Raw genomic sequence first — 20,344 nt, 5'->3', positions numbered from 1 at the left:
GACAGAATCTGAAGCAGGTTTAAGTTGTCACTGTATTTCATTCCCACTAGATTGTAAACTTTGAGAGCAGACATACAGTTGCATAATCTCTGTCTCAAAAAGGTGTTAACAGCATGCCAATAATGATGACATTCATTAAATGTTATCTAGAATATCCTTATCGATGGTTCATTCTAACTCTACTTTGTTGATGTGCATATAAGTAACTCCTTTGAAAAAAACAAATGGAAATCAAAGCAGGAACTTGCAGATATTTGTACACCCATGTTCATTAGCAGTATCGTTCACAACAGTCAAAATGTAGAAGCAATCCAAGTGTCAGCTGACAAATTTTTATCAATTTGTATTGTATTTTTATCAATTTGTATGAATGTAGCACATTCATATAATGGATTACTATTCAGACTTACATGCTACCACATGGATGAACCTAGAGGACACTATGCTGAGTGAAATAAGCCAGTCACAAAAGGTCAAATATTTTTAATTCCACTTATACTTGGAGAAGTCAAATCCACAGAGACAGAACAGTGGTTGCCAGGGGCTGGAGGGATACCGAGTTGTTTAATGGGTAGAATTTCACTTGGGGAAGATGAAAAAGTTCTGAAGATTGATGATGGTGATGGCTGCACAACAGTGTGAATCGTCAATGTACTTAATGCCAGAGTACACTTAAAAATGGTAAATTTCTTGTTACATAAAAACAAAACAAAAAGCTACCTGGGTTTAACATTTTTTTCCAAGCCCCCTCCAGTAGTGCTTGTAGCTAAGATGTTGGTTTTTCACTTGCATAATGTTACAATTTCACTATAGCTTGACACATTATGTAAAACATGGATTTGGTGCTGTGGAGCTGCTATCAGTGTCTCAGGCACCATCATGTAGTGGTTAAGAAGCACAAGCACAGAGCCAAACTGGGAGCTGGATGTGAATCCCAGCTTCACCATTTGACCCGTTCAGAGGCACACAGAACTGACACTGTGTCTTAGTTTCCTCATATGTAGAAGTAGAATAATCAGAGTAAAGGACGTATGAAAGGCTTACAATAGTTCCTGATGCACATTAAGTACCATATATGTGAACCACTATTATTATATATGATAGACTACAATTTGCTTTGAAGAGCATTGTTTCTCAAAGTGCAGTCTATGAAGGACATGCATCAAAATCATCTGGATACCTTGCTGAAAATGCAGACTTCTAGATCCCCAACCTTCTGAACCAGCGTCTTTGGATATAGGTTCCACTGTATAAAATCTGCTACTGCAAAGGTGGAAAACTGGAGTGGGAATGGGAAGCACCTGGATTCAGATAAAGCAACCAGAGGGCCTTCTGGGAATGGAGAACCAGGAATAGTGGTCAGAGGATATTTCCTAAACTCTCTAGATGGTAAGAATCACAGAAAAATCTGACTTAGTAGATAGATGCCCTTTATGAAAATGTCCCAAGTGAGTCTTATCACAGAAGTTTGGCAAATACTGCCCTGGAGATTCCCACAGATTTTTAGTATTTCTCAATTCTGCTACTAATTCAAGATGTGGTGAGGGCCTGTGCTCCGGAAGTTCAAAGTCCCAAACGAATCTGTTCACTCAGAAGCACTTCAGCATCACTGTGCAGTAGGTCACAGAAGAGGTGATCTTGTTCTCCCCGCATAAGAAACTTGCTATAGAATGAGCTGTAAAACCCATACTTTATTATCGGATTACCTGGAATTGCAAATTGTGAAGCAAGTCATGGATTTCAAAGTTGGTTGAGAGTACTGGTTGTCAAAAACACCGTCCCTAAACTTATGGCATCGGCACCAAATTGTTAAAAAGATAAACGATCAGGCCGATCCCAGCAGCTCTGCGAGTGGGGCCCAGCAATCTGGAGTTTAACAGCCCTCCAGGTGATTCTGGTGCTCACTCAAGTTTGGGAAGCACAGACCATGCAAAAGGAATCTCCTTCAGCGGTTTCTCTGCCATAAAGTCGCTGAACACCTTGCTTCCTTCCCAGTCTATTCATCTCTCCCCTCCCACCTCATATTCAATCAATCTGATTCACAGAAATAATCTACACATTTCAAAAACAACATAAAACTTTATTAAGAACATCTTATATTGTCATCAGATACAGCCAAAGAAAAAGGGGTAAATTAACAGGGAAACTTCATGTTCCCATGTGCTACTGCCACCTCAGAACAGACTCCTGTGCGGATGGCTGGAATTAGAGATGGCAACAAATGCTCTGCATAAATAAATTCAGTACATAACACAATGCTCCCTTTCTATACAGAGAAGAACTGGGTTTACACTTTAAAAAGCTCTGATATAGTGCAACAACTATGAAACAAGACTACATCTTTAGGAGCTATTTCTTAATAGAATACAAAGCAGTTTTGTAGCTTTATGTTATTTCATATAATACAAATTTGTAGAATGTAAAATTCAGAAAGGGCATTCTGACTTTCCCAATTGATGTGTACTTTTAAGTTTTTTCTTTCTAAAGATTTCTCAGAACCAGCTTAATAATAGATGACATGCTCATCTACAGTGACCACCGACAACCTAGTTTTGTTCTTTTAATTTTGCAAATCAGGATAACCAGGTCATGCCAGCTTTTGCTGATTCTGAAGGAATTCTTATAGAAAAGCCCTGATTCAGAGTGCATGTGAAAAGAGGTACCAAAATAGCTGCATCTGGACTGGTTTTCCTAGAGGGGGAGGTTGGCTACTGAGCACAGCTGAGTTTTCTCAGACTGCTGGGTTCCCTCATGTGGTTCTTTTACTTACTGTAGTGATGGAAGGAGCAGAGGGAACTCCAGAGAATCTGTTCAAACTGCCACTCCAGACAGCTCTCTGCACTGTTTGTGGAGAAAAGAGTGATGGGATCCATTCAAACCACACACAGTACCCCTACGGCAAGTGTGGGGACACACTTCTCTTGAGGGGCCTGGCCAAACTGCACTCAAAGATGCATGACTTGCCCCATGTTCATACACAGTGGAGAAAACGCTCATGATTTCAAATATACTATTATAGTACCCCCACCTTACCCAATTTCTTGAGAAAATCTAAGTCGGCCTTTTAGAAAGGAAGACCATTCACTGCTAAGGCTTACCATGTTAACGTAAGGCTGAAAAGATAACTTCTAAACCAGACCTTATCATTTGTGGTTACAGTTAGTGAATTAACCAACAGCTAAAGGTTTGTGGAGGATTGGTCAAAGGGTGGGACTGGGGGCAGGATTCAGGTTGAGTACTATCACTTATCACAAATTGCATCGAGCTCTTTAAAAAAATAATGCATTTTTATCATAAATATTTAGAACAGATACTGGCATTAAAATCAGTATCTAAGTCAGAAGTCTGTCTTAAACGGTGAAAATATTCCAACAAACTTCAAAGAATTCAAATCTTCCCAGGAGTACATAGTTTATAAATTAGTTTTAAATGGAAAAAAAAATATATTTTGAATGGATAAACCACCACTTTAGCAGGTCATAAATAAGGTGAAGACGCTGAAAATAAATTAATATACAAGTTTTTGCTTTCACTTTAACAACAAAAACTTACATGGTATACTTTTAGAACAGGTATAACTAGGTTTTTATAACTGTATTTGTTACCCCACCACTCCCATGCTGAATCTTCTTTTTATATCATCTACACCTAGGGACAGAGGTACACAAAACAGACAGACAGACACCACAATGTGTGAGTCTGGCTGCTGCACACCATTTCTTTAGTTAGAGTGATGTTACAAATGCTGATCAGGATCTGTCAGTAATCTGTCAACCACATTACAAGTTAAGTACATTCATGGTTAATGGATTAGGTTCCCTGGTGACCTTTGTGTGGTCATGTTTATAGGAAACCTAACTACTGTTCTTTCTGTGAGAAAATGTGCCCAGAGTCCCAAAAGTTGACTAAAAGACTTTGGAATATAAGTCATATATGGATGGGGACTACTAATATGTGTCTATGTTCTGGACAGAGGTCAAACTGTTAAAAGCACTGTTTCCAGAACTTTTGGCTACCGAAAATAAATACTTGCCTTCTCCTTCACATATAAATTCATTTTAGCTATAATTTCTAATATTGAGAAAAAAAAAGAGTGAAGCCATTCAGACTAGAGAGACATAATTGGCTTGTGGGACTTAAAAGATGTTTTATTGACTATCTAATTTGAATCTGCTTACAAGGAAAAGAAAAATGTCTAATATGTAATGATTAAAAAAATGTCTATCCTAAGTCATTATTGAGTATAAATCCACAGCTTTACAATGTGATTTAAAAAGAAAGCAGGAGAGCATGCAACTGCTCTAACACACAGGGTTAGAAATAAAAGGTAAAAGTACATTTGTTTTGGTAATTCTAAATATACAAATATAATATTTGCCAGATCTACCCTGTAGTGTAGCACTGCTTAGTTTCCAAATATACAGTCATTCAAAAACCTTAAGGAAACATTAAAAATGTTCCAGGCTATTTTACTGAACTGTAAGGAATATTGTGTTGAGATATTAGAGCTAAAAATACTATTGTTTTTAAAGTTAAACGGCTAAGCAAATAATAAAAGTATCATTATTTTACGTTTCTTTTAATCCCGTAGATGGCTTTATGTTAAAGGGATCAATTATGTTAAAAGGAGACTGATTTGAAAATAGCAATCAGTTCCAGAATCAAAGTTGTCCTCTTGGTAGAAGGCCAAACTTTACAACATTTCCAAAGCATTTTCATATTAACTTACTCAAATAATTCTAAATAGTTTAATCAAGGGGGTCCTTATTTAATACTCCTTTTATTCTACACTGGCAGCTGGAATGGAACCCCGACAGTATTATTGTGGAAAAGTTCTCTAAGCTTTGATCTGACCCTCAGTTTAGTGTTAAATTCCTGACCTCTAGGGAATAAGGAATCAAAGGCATTAAGAGGCACAGAACTGCTATTTTGGTCAGGGAGAAGGGTGAAGTTTAAGTTGGAACATTTAGTCCCTTCTACAATCAAGTCCTAACTATACCATAATAAAGTCTCTAACAACTCCTGATTAGTTCTCATCCTTAGGAATTACATACTATACAGTGATTAGATACTGAAGAAAATAAAGAAAAATACTTCAAAATACACGAAGAAATAGAAACATGGAATTTCTCACAAGGCCCTGGATCAAAAAAATTTACAAAAAGATCTTTTGAAAATAATCACTATTTGTGAACCTATTAATACACAGAGATCATCACTTTGTTTAAACTAAGTCATGTTAACTTACCAATAAAATAGTAAACAAACCAACATTTTAAACAATTTTATAAATTACTTGTCACTTCTTTCGTTAGTCATTCTCTCAACCATATACAAAAATAATGCTACAGGACTGTCCACCTAACCTGTCTCCATCTCTTGCAAAGTCCTGGGACCTGGAAAGAGACTGGTCATCAGTCTTCACTGTAGATGTCCCCTGCAAAGGGCAGGTGCATGTGGCTTCCAGTGACGTTGGGTAATCGGGATAAGTCTGGCAGGCTCTGGATCCGGGACCTGAGTTCTTTGCGCACCAGGGAAACTCTGGCTAACTTGCGCTTGTATTCCTATAACATCAAACCACTTTCATTAGTGTTCTGGGAGTTGAGAGAAGAGCTATCTAGTTAATGGTCTGAATAAAATCTGGTATTACACTCAGTTAATGCTAAATAAAAAAGGATAATTACAAGGTTAGCATTAGGATCAAAGGAGGGACTTTGGAAATATACTACTAGGTAAACTCTATTATTAGGAAAAACCACAATCTTAAACAGCTATCACACACCTGTGAAAGGAAGACTAACATATCAATACAGTTAACCTCAACATGTAACATTTTCAGGTGTCCTTGAGTTTGGTTAACAAGAACCACATACTTTTTACAAACCTAAACTGAAACTTAGCACTGTTTTTAATTGTGAATGCTAGCAACAATCATAGCAGTATTATCAGTACCTGTGAGTTTGTCTTCAATAGAAACAAGCTGCTATGATATTACATCACAGTTTTTTAAAGCTATCTTGAACTGTTTACATTTATCGACTTTGAAATTATGGTAGTTATTAGACCAAACACTAAATGTTATTTAATGTGTCAATAAAGAAGCATATATTATTGTACAAATACTATGTCAACAGCTGTACTTTAACATAACTTGTTTCCTTTGGGATGCTAAGCATTTTACTTTCTACATTAAAATACTGAACTTGAGGTGCACTTGGGTGACCCAATCAGCTGAGTGTCTGACTTCAGCTCAGGTCATGATCTCACGATGCGTGAGTTCCAGCCCCGCATCAGGCTCTGTGCTGACAGTTCAGGGCCTGGAACCTCCTTCAGATTCTGTATCTCCCTCTCTCTCAATAACAAATAAACATTTTTAAAAATTTTTACTGAACTTGAGAAGGGGTCCAAAGCTTCACCAAATGACTAACGGATTTCAATGGCCCCAAAAAAGGTTAGGAAACCCTGCAAACAGTGGCCCAAAGACTCATAACTGGAAACCAATCAAGATCATGTTTGGCTTAGAGGGAAAAAGTCCATTGTCTCTACTGGGAATATCTCCTTTTAATGGAAGTTTCCAGACTTCCACATGGAGAGAGAGGATCCTCCTATACTTCATTACATAGTGGAGGTGGGATATGAAGAAGGTAATCTAGAATATGGGTTTTCTTCCTTCGAGAAAAGACTAGAACTTCCTCCCTATGACCAAGGCTGGTCTCCCAAAGAAAGAACAGGTGAGTGATAAGCTTTCATTCTGGGTAGAAAGCCGATCCACAAAGAGCTCTTCTTTAGTGTTTCTCAGCTCTATACATCAGAATCAGCTAAGACATTTTTGAACACACAAATTTTTCAGGAGAACCTGTCTTCCTACATATCAATTAAATGAAAATAATGTCTAGAAGTGGGTCCAGAGTTCATTGATTTTATACAAGTCCACAAAAGGATGATTATGCACAGAGTTGTGAGCCACTTTTTTAGTTTTACTACCTAAAATGAAATCAACTAGTGGGGTTTCTTTGTTTGACTGAACCTCCTCCTTTAAAGAATAACCACATGTGGGGAAAGGGATTTGTCAGAATTACTGAAATTCCACTGTTCTAAAGGAAGGGGCAAAGGGGACTTGGAAGCATGGGGGACTAGGCACAGTGCCTGGCAAAGCAGTAAGGGTGAATGCTGGAAAAGTTCAAGCACGGCTTTGGGCACATAAGAGAGGTGTCAATTCTTGCCATGTCTACAGGTCCCTGCAATTCTAATTTGTCCTGAAGATTAAGATGGAGTAAAAGAGTTTAATAGAAATCTGTGATCTCAAGGTATGATTTTCTTCTTCCCCATCCCCTTTACCAGTCACACACACCAGCACAGCAGCTCAGAGCGGCATACAAAAGATGAGCAACAGAATACTTCACATTCTAGATGCCTACTTCTCAGTGGGATCTCGTAACACATGTCCACATTCAGCACGTTTCTTCCTCAAAACACACTGGTATGGAGACAAACACTTGTCTCCCTCTGTCCCACTGTTCTTAGCTGAATCATTCTTGAATACATAAGACATAAAGCACTTTGGGGTCAGCATGACATATTTAGATATTGTTCAAACATGCTCAAAAGCAATTATTCTCTGCTAGAGAATGTTTTCAGAAACATTCTGTGCCTTTAGTGGTCATTACTGCTCACACAGATTTTTAGTGTCTAGCATCCAGATAGGTTTTCTTCAATTAAGATTTCATTCAAATGATATTGGCAACTAAAAGCCTTCTGCCAATTGGTATATACTGCAAACAAAAAATTGGTAAATAAAAACAAAAGTTATCACTTTTTGAATCTCCATTATATGCCAGGCATTAAAATATGAACTCATTTAATCCTCTCAATAATCTCATGAGAAAAGTGATTATCGTTCATAAGCAAGTCAAGTCATACTTTCCCAAAGCTTTCTGCTATTGCCACAGGCAGGCTCTCCTACCCAGATCTAAGGAACTGTGGCAAGCTGTCTGATGTGAGCCTCGAAAAGAAACTGGATGAAACCTTGTAACTACTCAATTACAGGAACCAGGCCATAGTCCTAAAAGCTTTTAACTGCTTGATGAGGTGATCTAGAAAGAAGCTCCAAGATTCCACAGGTTGGTTTCCTAGGGCAACAATGCTTCAGCAGGATGTGTTCTGAGGTACAACAATGACAGTACTTCTCTCAGACCAGAATCATCACAGCACCGTGAATGTACTCTCCTCCGCTATCCCCGCAGTCCTGCCATAGGGCAAGTATATATACATTTATTGAGTACTGGAGATACAGCACTAAGCAAAACAGATGAGGAGTCCTGCCTCCACAAACCTAACATTTCAGAAGGAAGGAGACATAGAAACATAAAAATATTATTTCAGGTATAAATATAATGAAGAAAGTAGAGTTGGACAAAAGAAGAATAAGATGGAGCAATACTGGGAAGAGTGAAGAGAGGATTAAAAAGTCAAAATGTTAAGTTTCAGAACCACTCGATGTAGAGGGGATGGACTTCCAGCATGACACCGTGATGAGCTCAAAGGCCCCACTCCCTGGTGAGAACTATTTATAAAAACCCTACTAGCCATTTAAAGCCTTTGGCAACGATCCTAAAGGCAAATGACATATGAAGAAACATCTATTCCAGAAAACCCATTAAGAAAGGCAAGGGTCTGTGGTATATAAACCAAGATGTTTCTTCCCTCCCTACTCCAAGCTCAGTAAGGCAGAGTCCCCTCAGACTGCTGCAGCTGGGAACCCAAGGATCACTCCCTGACAGCTCCCATCAGAGGGCTTTCTTCCTGAGAAGGCTAGGCCATCAGCATGTCATCCTACCCCCAACTACCTTTGCTCAGGCTGAGTTTAGAAAGTATAGTTCACGACTTTCGCTTAGGTCATAATCTCGCGGTTCGTGGGTTCGAGCCCCGCGTCGGGCTGTGCTGACTGCCAGCTCAGAGCCTGGAGCCTATTTCAGAGTCTGTATCTCCCTCTCTCTCTGACCCTCTCCTGCTCTCGCTATCTTTCTCTTTCTCTCCTAGAAATAAATAAAAAAAATATTAAAAAAAAAAAAGAAAGTATAGTTTAGAAAGGCCTGGGGCTCCCTTCTACTCAGCCCCCACTGGTGATAAAAAGGCTTGACCATGAATGTGGCAAGCTGAGGTTGTCGGGGCACCCACAACCCTTGCCTCTGACTCAGGAGGTGACATTCTAAACAAAAAGGGAAAAGCTAAGATGAACACAGGCTGCTGCACCACTCCTCACTTTCACTAAGAGCTCAGCTCCTATAGCAGTGGTAATCCGAAAGAAAAGTTTACCATGGTCCCCACCCCTAGTTACAGACCCAACACAAAAGATGTTTGCTTGACATAAGGAGCAGGCAGTAAAACGGAACCTTCTCTCTTCACAAAGGAACTGATTTTAGTTACAGCAAAGCAAGAAGTTCAAGCCTAAGGGTACTGTCAAGAACAGTGGAAGCTACAGCCAAAGCAATTAGGAGATTCGACCCCCTAGTAGGGGGTTTCAGCTCAGGTCATGATCTCACTACTGGGGAGTTCAGGCCCCTTGTCAAGCTCTGCTGACAGCTCGGGGCTTGGAGCCTACTTTGGATTCTGTATCACCCTCTCTCTCTCCCCCAACTTGTTAACACTCTCTCTTTCAAAAATAAACTTTAAAAAAAATGAATAAATGTTAAAAAAAATTTTTTTAAACAATTCATGGATAAATTAAATGTGAGCTGGTTATTCTAGGTGCAGTAAATGCCAAGCTCATACAATATACTCTTCACCAAATTCCAATCTGACTTCTTGGAAATACGAATCTGTTAATGCAAATATTATATAAAACCCAGTGATGAACATGAGTGATGGTCCAAAGGGTCAAACAAAAGCAACTCCATACAAAATAAACAGATATCATTTATAATAACTGTTTTTTATATGTCACCCGTAATTTCTAACACCTACTGATTTATATAACAACATTTTATACGTTAGTTTGGCAGTCTTCTGACTTGAGATTCTAGCTCTTACTACATATTATTTGCATTTTTCAAACAAATACATCATTCTGTTGTTTGATACTGAATTCGAAGGTCTCCAGTGATCTACTCCATACTTTGGCTCAACAAACATTTCTTGAGCATCTACTACAGAAGGTGCCAGTCACTATCCTGGGAATCATAATCCTTACCTAGAAGAACATACAATTTAATGGGCACACAAACAAATGAGTGATAACAATAAAGTATAATGCATTCCATCAGAGGCGAAAACCACTTTCTATGCCATACAAGAACTGGAGGATGGAGGACTTCACCATTCTGCGGAGTTCAGGAATGTTCTCAGAATTAAGGAGAGGTGAAGAGAACACAACAGGACACGGGCATGGCAAGATAATGGGGCAGAAAGGATAAAGGGCATGACAGGAGTATGGCAAGTCACTATCACACTGTGCATGGTGCAAAGTGAAGAAATTAATTTCATTACCAAATACAGTCACATTTAAGTTGTGACAGAATTAGTCTGGATACAATATAGAAGAGGATGAACCTGAAGAAGAATCCCAATTGGAGCTGACAGCAAACGTCTAAAACAGAAAGGCTAGGGCCTGAACCAAGCCAGTAGTGGTAGGGCACTGCGCAAATTACACCATACATCAAGCAGCAATGCACTTTACACACCACAGTTTGCACATAATACCTTCATTCAGAAGACAAAAACAACATGTAGTAAGAAAATTCAGTAGCACTGGTTGTAGTTCTAATGTGAGGAAGAGGTTTCAGGCTTGATCAGTGGCTAGACAGGGGTGCTATTACCTGAGATAGCAAATACAGGTAGACACTCCTTTGGGGAAGATAAACAGTACAGTTTCCAGCATGTAAAGTCTAAGTTATCCTTGGGACTTCTGGTAGTAGGCACTTGGAAATGGAAATGTGATTCTAGCATTCTGAGCTGGAAGTCAGATTTGGGCTTGGGCAGCAGCAAAAAAAGGCTATAAACAATGAGACATGCAGGAGCCCATTAAGCCTACATGAGTGTATACAGAAATGTTTCTGAGTCACTTTAAACCATTTTGCCTCACCCTTACCCCACTCTATCTTCTCCATATCTACCATTAGTTAAGATTTTTGTCAAACTCTGCTTTTTGTGGTTTCAGAAAAAATAAATGTGTATGAACCTAATTTCCTGAATTATCCACCATACCATACTACATCCTACAATTCTAATGTGCACCAAGAATATGGCTTGTCCCCTCCCATCCTTGGTTGGGAAATCAGGCACACAAGAAGAGAGGTAGGCTGACAAGAGAAGGCAGAAATGTTCCCAGTATTAAAAAGAAATGAAAAAAGCAGTTAATCAGGAAAGCATATACATGGAAAGGTTTGAATTTTTTTCCCAACACGTGCTTTGGGGTACTGAGACTAGTATCCAACCCTCAGAAGAACAATATACTATTTATATCCATTATCTGAAGAACTCAGCAATCATCCTTAACCAACTCAGAATATCTGCTCTCCAAATTCCTATGAGAATTCAATTCAAATTGGTTGTAATTTGAGATTTCAAAAAGGTCCACTTAAAGCATTTCATACTTGAAAAGTTTAATGGATTGCCACTGCTTAAGTGTGGGCTGCACATGGTAACTTATTTTTGAAGAGCAGCATATGAAAAGGGAAAATATCAACTAAGTTTACAATGAAGAAGCCTGACAAATAGTGCCTCAGGCAGGCAATCAAGGGCATATCAACACTGATTAGTCATTTGAAAATAAAATGCCCTTGATAAAATGTAACGAAAATGACAATTTATGTCTGTGCTCCTCCTTTCCAAAATGCATTAATTCCAGTCAAACTTTGAGAAAAACATCAGACAATTCCCAATTGAGGGACATGCTAAAAATCCCTGAGCAATATTCCCCACAAACTACCAAGGTCATCTAACACAAGGGAGGTCTAAGAAGAGTCTAAGGAGACATGACAATTATATGTAATGTGATAACCCAGACAGGATTCTGGAACATAAAAAGGACATTAGGTAAAATTTTTCAAAATTTGAGCGAATATGGAATTTAGTTAATAAAATATATTTACATTGGTTCACCAACTGTGACAAATGTACCATATTAATATAAAATATTAACAATAAGGGAGCGGCACCTGGGTGGCTCAGTTGTTTGAGTCTGACTTCAGCGCAAGTTACGATCTCACGGTTTGTGAGTTCAAGCCCCGCATGGGGTTCTGTGCTAACACCTCAGAGCCTAGATCCTGCTTCAGATTCTGTGTCTCCCTCTCTCTCTGCCCCTCCCCTGCTCATGCTCTCTCTCTCTCTCTTACTCTCAAAAAATAAACATTAAAAAAATTTTTTAAAAACAGTAAGGAAAATTGGATATTGGCTATATGAGAACTCTCTGTACTATCTTCACAGCCTTTTAAACTGCCTAAAATAAAATTTAAAAAGAAGTCTAACGGACAAATTACAAATTTCAGATTACCAAAGCCACTTTACATACATTCTTAATTTTCACAAAAATCCTGCAAGAGGTATCACTATCCTTGTTTTATGGATGAAAAAACTGAGATTTAGAAGACTAAGCATAAATTGCTTGAGTTATAAATGCCAGAAGTGAGCCACACATTTTATTTAATAACATTCATCAAAATTATTGAATAAGCAACTAATAGATCTTAGTTATTCTTGGTCAAATGCTACTACAATCACCATTCAAAAGGATGCTATAATCAAAAATGACTCAAGATGTTTTGTAGAATACCATTTGTATTATCCACATTATGATGCAGATTTGCTAAGAATATTGCAAAATCATCTGCAATTTCAGATTCCAAATAACATATTAAAGCAATATAATAAATTTACTAATAAAAATGAGGAATTCTATAGTATTAAGCCTGATCTGAATACAAAATTTTTGTGAAGACAAAAATAATACATCTTTAGAATCTTCTGTCCAAATTATTCCTCTTTTACCTGTCCAGGATCCTCATTCCATTTTTATCCATCAAGCCTTTCCATTGAACCTTCCCTGATTACTTCTCACACTGAACATTCACTACTACTTGTTGACCACTCAACAATGTCCTGTTTTGACATCCTACTAACTACTCACATAGTACACATAGGATACCCTTAAAAGTTAACAAATAATGAGAACACAAAAAAATTATAGAAAAAAAATTCGAATTATCTGAATGGCTAAAGCCTTTTCACATACATATATACACAGATGTTTCTTAAGAAATGCAATATTCCTAAGCAAGAAAATACAGATCTTTTCTTCATATAATGGTTGAGTTACATCCTTTAAATACTTTTTGAGGATATAAATAAAAAAAAAATCTACCTCAGTGCTTTTCTACTAGGAACAAATAAGATATTTAAATTAACCAGAGAACATACTTTGCATCTTTTTCCTCTAGAAATTCTACTCTTTTTCATCATAGCCACCTCTGTTTAGCCAATAGCTATTTAGGATATTTTATTTAATTTTGAGAGAGAGAGATGGAGAGCCAGCAGAGGAGCAGAGAGAGAGAGGGAGACAGAGAATCCCATGTACGCTCTGCACTGTCAACATGGAGCCCACGGTGGGGCTCAAACTCACTAACCATGATCATGACCTGAACCGAACAAGAGTCAGATGCTTAACTAACTGAGCCACCCACATGCCCCCTACAATATTTTAAATGAGACACAACTCCAGAACTATTTTTTAGAAGCAGTCTCTACAACCAATGTGGGGCTTGAACTCATGACCTCAAGATCAAGAGTCACACACTCCAGTGACTGAGCTAGTTGGGTGCCCCCGTAAGTCCAGAACTATTAAGTATACACTGTAACTAGTGTATATATTATGTATCCACAACTCTACATCAAGAGATAGATTTTTTTCACAACCCCAGGCTTCCTCATACCACCTCTCCCAACTTTTAATCACAGCTTTGTTGTGCCACTTTGGAATTAACTTACACACTGAAATAAACTAACTACTAGAATAAATGTTCTCAGAGAGCAGCACTGCAGAAGTATCACTTTGGGAACCAATGCTTTACACTTCACTCCTGTCAACTGTTTACATAAGTCATCTACATTTCCTACTTCCTTCATTTAACAAGGCTCGTATTTCTGCCTTTAATTTGCTGAAACTATCTCTGTGTTTTTCCATTTATAGACACACACCTATCTTTCTCCATCCCAAGGCCTGAAAACTGTACCACCAAGTACTTCAACATTAATGAATTAGGAGATGTAATCTGCCTTGTGTATTTGTTCTCTTACAGACTCCTAAATGGTTTTGTTCTGATATTTCGTTATGTTTTTTGCCTCTCTTAAAAGTTAACACAGATTTTTCTTAAGCTTCTCACACTTCAATAAAACTATTAGCTTTGATTCTCATTTTTCAGGATCCACTAGAATTTACTTCATTTTGGTTACCCTCAAATTGAGTCTCTTTACTAGGATAGGAAAAATTAATAAAAACCCACAAAAGGGCAGTTCTTTATAATTTTTTATTTATTTATTTATTTCTGAGAGAGAGATACAACATGAACAGGGGAGGGTCAGAAAGAGAGGGAGACACAGAATCTGAAACAGGCTTCAGGCTCCAAACTAGCTGTCAGCAGAGGGCCTGACATGGGGCTCGAACCCATGAACTGTGAGATCATGACCTGAGCCAAAGTCAGACGCTTAACCAACTGAGCCACCTAGGTGCCCCACAAAAGGGCAGTTCCTAAGGCAAAAAAAATCCCATGATGTTGGGGGCTTTCTGAGACTGATTAGTCAAGCTGGTTGCCACCTCTAGCTAGAGAAAGAAGGAAGATCTCAGTGGTTTGCTCTAACTTTTCTTCTAAAAACAAATACCCAGGAGCACCTGGGTGGCTTAGTTGAGCATCCAACTTCGGCTCAGGTAATGATCTCACAATTCGTGAGTTCGAGCCCTGCGTCAGGCTCTGTGCTAATAGCTCAGAGCCTGGAACCTGCTTTGGAATCTGTGTCTCCCTCTCTCTAACCTTCCTCCACTCACACTCTCTCTCAAAATAAAGAAACACTAAACTAATTTTTTAATAAAAACAAATGCCCAAATTTAGTTTGGGATCCAATCCTGCTCTTGGTAATGTTTTAAAAATATAAAACACAGCTACCCTTTCTCATTTCTTCTCACATCCCAGTCCTCTCTGATGGGGCCATTTCCCCTTGACTGTGTGTAGAAGCTTTGCCATTTAGTGGGAAATAATTAGGGAAATGAATAACCCCTACACACCCTCTGACATCCTTTGAAGGTTTAATCATTCTCTTAAGTAAGTTTTCTAAAGGCAGATTTTACTTTAAAAATATCCTTGAAATGAGCAATTCCCGTTAGTAATTTTCTATTCTATTACTGCAAGGGTTCATTGGCCTTCTAAATTGTTAGCAAACAAGTGGAAAAGACAGTTTTCTCAAGGACTAATTTTTCTGCAAGGAACCCAATGCCCACCTGGCTAGCAAGTGAGTTTTGGAAAATCATTACTAAGTTGTAATGAGGGTAGATACTGTTTAAATAAGTTTATACCTTTCTAGATGTAATCTAGCATACTATGACCCTAATTAAAACTTTAATGTGCTTACTAAATGCCAACCATTGTTCTAAGTGATCCATTTAATCTTCACAGGTAAAAACTATTATTAACCATGTATTACATACACTTAAACTAAAGCACAATCAACCACTGATTAAGAAACTTCCTCAAAGTCAACAGATTAAAGAGCAAAAAGGAATTCAAACCTAGACAGTCTGGGTTCAGAGTCTTCATGCTTAATCATTACACTACCCTGCCTTTCAAAGCTTGAAATTACTAATGGGATGGGTATTCTCAAGTAGTTATATAATTGAAACCTGCCTAGTATCAAATACAGGATCACCACAGTGACAGTACTAATTCATGTCCATAAACATATCCATAAACATCCTACAAGTAAACAAATTGTGACTTGTATCAGGTAGTCTAATTCTGCTATTAAAACATCTCTGCAGGGGGCTCTTTGTGGCTCAGTTGGTTAAGCATCCGACTCCAGCTCAGACCACAATCTCTTGACTCCTGAGTTCGAGCCCCACACTGGACTCCGCTGACAGCTCAGATTCTGCTCTCATCTGCTTCAGACTCTGTGTCTTTCCCTCTCTGTCTGGCCCTTCCCTGCTCACACTCAGTCTCTGAAAAACAAACTGACATTAAAAAAAAAATCTCTGGAATTCCCAATAATAGAAGGTTGTCCTTTTCTTATGAATTATAGCATATGGGCATTAAGAGTAATGTTTTTAAACACAAAAGAGACCAATAGGCAGAGCAATAACAGAAGGCACAAGGGAAAAGACACAAGGCGGTAGTCCAACGAGGAGTGATGACCAATATTCCAGGAAAGCAGAACCTGCTGATGTAATTACCAGTTTTGACTTTGGTGGGGAAGAGGCTACCCAGGAATTAATGGCATATAACTTAGGTTGATTCTGCTTATTAAACAGCTTAAAAATCAAGTAAGGAGTGCCTGGGTGGCAGTCAGTTTAAGTGTCCAACTCTTGAGTTTTGGATCAGGTCACAATCTCACAGTTCTAGGTATCAAGCTCTGCACAATGCGGAGACTACTTGGGATTGTCTGCCCCTTCCCTGCTCACGCTCTCTCCAATGAAATTTAAAAAATCAAGTGAGGAGAAGGAATTTAGGTAAATGAGCTGTAACAATCAAGTTAATTTTTTCTATTTATACTGAAGTTTAAAGGAGGAAGGAGACTTAGTCACGCTATCTTTATTCTCCTTTTCCTGTCTGAGTTTTCAGCCTCGCCCCTTAACACGTATTATCCAGTTACTAAAGAATGACTCTTATCTCAGGGTCATAAAGGTCAACTAATCTGGGGTTTCTCATGGAATGCTGTTGCACAAGGTTTTAACAGGCAGACCATAAATCAGAGATTCTGGGCTGTTTTGAAGCAAAAAATAGTTCCTTTGCTACATCCCTGCTCCAACTCTTAATATGCTCATGTCCAGAGCGAAGCTCCAAGAACAGAATCTACTTTGTAACATTCCTCAAAATCACTGAAACACATTTTTGATGTATACACCCTACCATCTCCCAGGGCTAATAGTTTATATATAGAACGCAAACAAGAGACCCAACATTTCTCTTGTCCTGGTCATTCAACCTCTTCTTGACAACTTCCAACAGCAAAAGCACTACTTTAATTTTCACTCTAAAAGAATAGTTTCATTTGATAGAGAATTCTAGGTTGGTGCTGTTTTCTTTCAATACTTTTCATCCCTCCTCCCTTCTTTCTCGAGTGGTTTGGCTGAGAAATCCACTGTAATTCTCATCCTATAGGTAATAGGTCTTTCTTGCCCCCAGTTCTTTCAAGGTTTTGTCTTGGTTTTCCACAGTTTGAGTAAGAGACGTCTAAGTGTAGACTGTGGGGTGTTTTTTTTGTACCCTGCCTAGTATTTGGTCTTGGAATTTCCTAGATCAGTGGTTTGATGTCAGTCATTAATTCTGAAAATTCTTGGTCATTACATCTTCAAATATTTCTTCTGCTTCAGTTATTCTCCTGGTGTTCCAAGTATGTGCATGACATCTTTCCAAAATGACCCCACAATTCTTAAGTGTTCTGTGTTGGGCTTTTCCCTCATTTTCTTTTTGCATTCCAGGTTAAGTATCTATTGAACAAGCTCACTGATATTTTCCCCAGCAATGTCCAATCTACCCAGATCCCATCAAAGGCATTCTTCATCTGTGTTTTTCATTTCTAGTGTGGTATCTACTTTTCCATTAGAGTTATTAACATATTAATCAGTTATTTTAAACCCCTGGTCTGATAGCTCCAAAAGCTGTGTCCTACAGGAGTCTTTTCTGTCTCTTCAGACCGTTTCTTGGCTTCTGACATGCCCTGTAATTTATTCAAAAGCTGAACCTGAGTATCAGGAATTGAGGTAATTAGTCTTTACTGTGAGGTTTTACCTTACTCTGGCCAGGAGCTGGGCTGTTTGCTGTAGATGCAGATGGCATCTTGTCACCTGTAACATACACTCTTGTTTTTAAGTAGTTGTGCATATTGTTTCATTTATTACAAACTGTGCGAGTGATTTTCTAAACCTAACGTTTACAGCTGCTGGACAGTATTTACTTTATTTTTTGTTTCCTTTATTTCAAATAGGAGTGGAGCTTTAAGGGGGAAAAAAAGACCATTTATCCACATTAAGAGGGTGGAACAAGTACATCAAAATATTAATAAATGTTTTCCTGGTTCATGTAAACTCGTGTTTTTTTGTTATTTCTCAGTATTTTCTGGATTTTTCATTTTTTTTTTTTTTTAAGTAGGCTCCATGCCTAATGTGGGGCTTAAACTCAACCCTGAGATGAAGAGTCACATGCTCTACCAACTGAGCCAGCCAGGTGTCCCTATTTTCTATAACAAACATGTATTGTTTTTATGGTGGGAGACTGTTTTAGGGAAAAAATGGCATATTGCCTTTATAAGTTGAATTAAGCTAAAGTACTTAGAAGTTCCCAAGTGTGACATAAGGAATAGGGGAAAAGTCAAGAGCACTAAACTTTAGAACTTTAATAGAACTTGGGGCACCTGGGTGGCTCAGTCGGTTAAACGTCTGACTTTGGCTCAGGTCATGATCTCACGGTTCGTGGGTTCGAGCCCCAAGTCGGGCTCTGTGCTGACATCGAGCTCAGAGCTTGGAACCTGTTTCAGATTCTGTATCTCCCTCTCTCTCTGACCCTCCCCTGCTCATGCTGTCTCTCTCTCTCAGAAATAAATAAAAACATTAAAAAAAAAAGAACTTTAATAGAACTTATAACAGATCTACATTTTAAGGTTGAAAAAAGAACAGGTTTGGAATTATACAATTTCTTCAAGTTCACATAGTAAACAGTAGAACCCATTACACTTAAGTTCTCAGTTCATTATTCTAAATCCATATTCTATATCCACTGAATACTACGATATCCAAGTAGAATGTAAATGTGTACATACAGTATGGCTATTAACTGTTTTTCAAAGAAATTTTTTTATTTTGAGAGAGTGCACGTGTGAGTAGAGGAGGGACAGAGGGAGGGAGAGACAGAATCCCAAACAACCTCCACACTGTCATGAAACCATGAGATTATGACCGGAGTTGAGATCACGAGTTGGACACTTAAGTGACTGAGCCACCCAGGTGCTCCCCCCAAATTTTTTATTACAGTTTACAATGATGTTTCAAATCTATGATTTTCCTAAGACAAAAGGAAAATATATGAAAATGTTCTCAGGAGCTAAGTGGTTTCAATATATTCATTTAAGTGGATTTTCCAAATTTCCCTGGAACATATTAATATTTCTGGGTCTCGGTGTTCTCATTTGTAAAATGTGTAACTAAAGTTATCTACCTCAGAGTTACAAATAAAAATTGGATCAATACTTAGAACAGTACCTTGGCACAGGGTAAATGCGATTACTCACTTTGATAAAATTTTCAATTTTAAATTATTATCTCTGCTACAACAGTAACAGAGTGCAACAGTAGAGTTTCAGGCTAGGTACAAACACACTAATAATTTTTCATTCACATATTTCATGGAAACATCCTTTAAGCACTATTGGCAGAGTCATTTAAGAGGCTGAGTATCTGAAAACGAATAAGCTACTAGAGACTTCAAGAGCAGAATTTCTTGATAAATAAATGCGGGGTGTTTTGTTTTGTTTTTTTGCATTAGGAGTGTACAAGCTCAAACAAAGGGCACTGGTGCTCACTGATTACTCAGAAAGGGACAATACAGGATTGAAGATAGAATGCAATCCAGCACACAGAGCCCAGATTGACAACCTAGGATTCAAACTCACTAGCATTAATCATCCAGATGGTCCACTCCTCCCTGTAGATGATAAGTTCTAAGTCAGGTGTAGGTAGTGAGATGAGGAAAAAGGGTCACCTGGCATACATAATACCAGGTGTTGGGTAGGGACACAACACTAAATTCTGGCAGGCATAAAGAAAGCTCTACTCTTTGTTCCTATCTTCCTTCTTTGCCAGTTTTCCCTCTGTCCTTCATCTTTGTTCTCTTTTGCTTTTGTTCCCTTCCCCCATCCTGTGTTTGACTGTCAAAGGAAATTCTAACACTGTCACCATTTAACTATGAGAATTTTCAGTTCTGCATTACATATGGGGCTTCTCCAACTTATATACTAATATGCTTAATGTACACTATGTATATATACAACATATAGATAATCCTAAATAGCTTGGACACCAAATTCAGATTTTCACACTATAGTTAGCAAGCAGCTCAATGCTACCTCATAATTGTGCTACAGCAATTTCAGT

General features: G+C 38.2%; 1 protein-coding gene across 1 annotated transcript in view; it reads right to left on the bottom strand.

The window, feature by feature from the left end:
* Nucleotides 1–2,059: 2,059 nt before the first annotated feature.
* Nucleotides 2,060–20,344, bottom strand: part of RPRD1A (regulation of nuclear pre-mRNA domain containing 1A) — a 72,688-nt gene continuing 54,403 nt past the window's right edge. The window contains exon 7 of the mRNA XM_039238887.1: nt 2,060–5,564. Within this exon, the coding sequence (XP_039094818.1) occupies nt 5,415–5,564 (150 nt within the window). The 3' untranslated portion in view covers nt 2,060–5,414. The remainder of the gene's footprint in view (nt 5,565–20,344) is intronic.

This window comes from Hyaena hyaena, unplaced genomic scaffold (assembly GCF_003009895.1).
Source record: "Hyaena hyaena isolate Hyena2069 unplaced genomic scaffold, ASM300989v1 scaffold_150, whole genome shotgun sequence".
NCBI classification, from domain to species: Eukaryota; Metazoa; Chordata; class Mammalia; order Carnivora; family Hyaenidae; genus Hyaena; species Hyaena hyaena.
The sequence above is the reverse complement of the archived record's forward strand: the minus strand, read 5'-3'. Positions and strand labels throughout refer to the sequence as shown.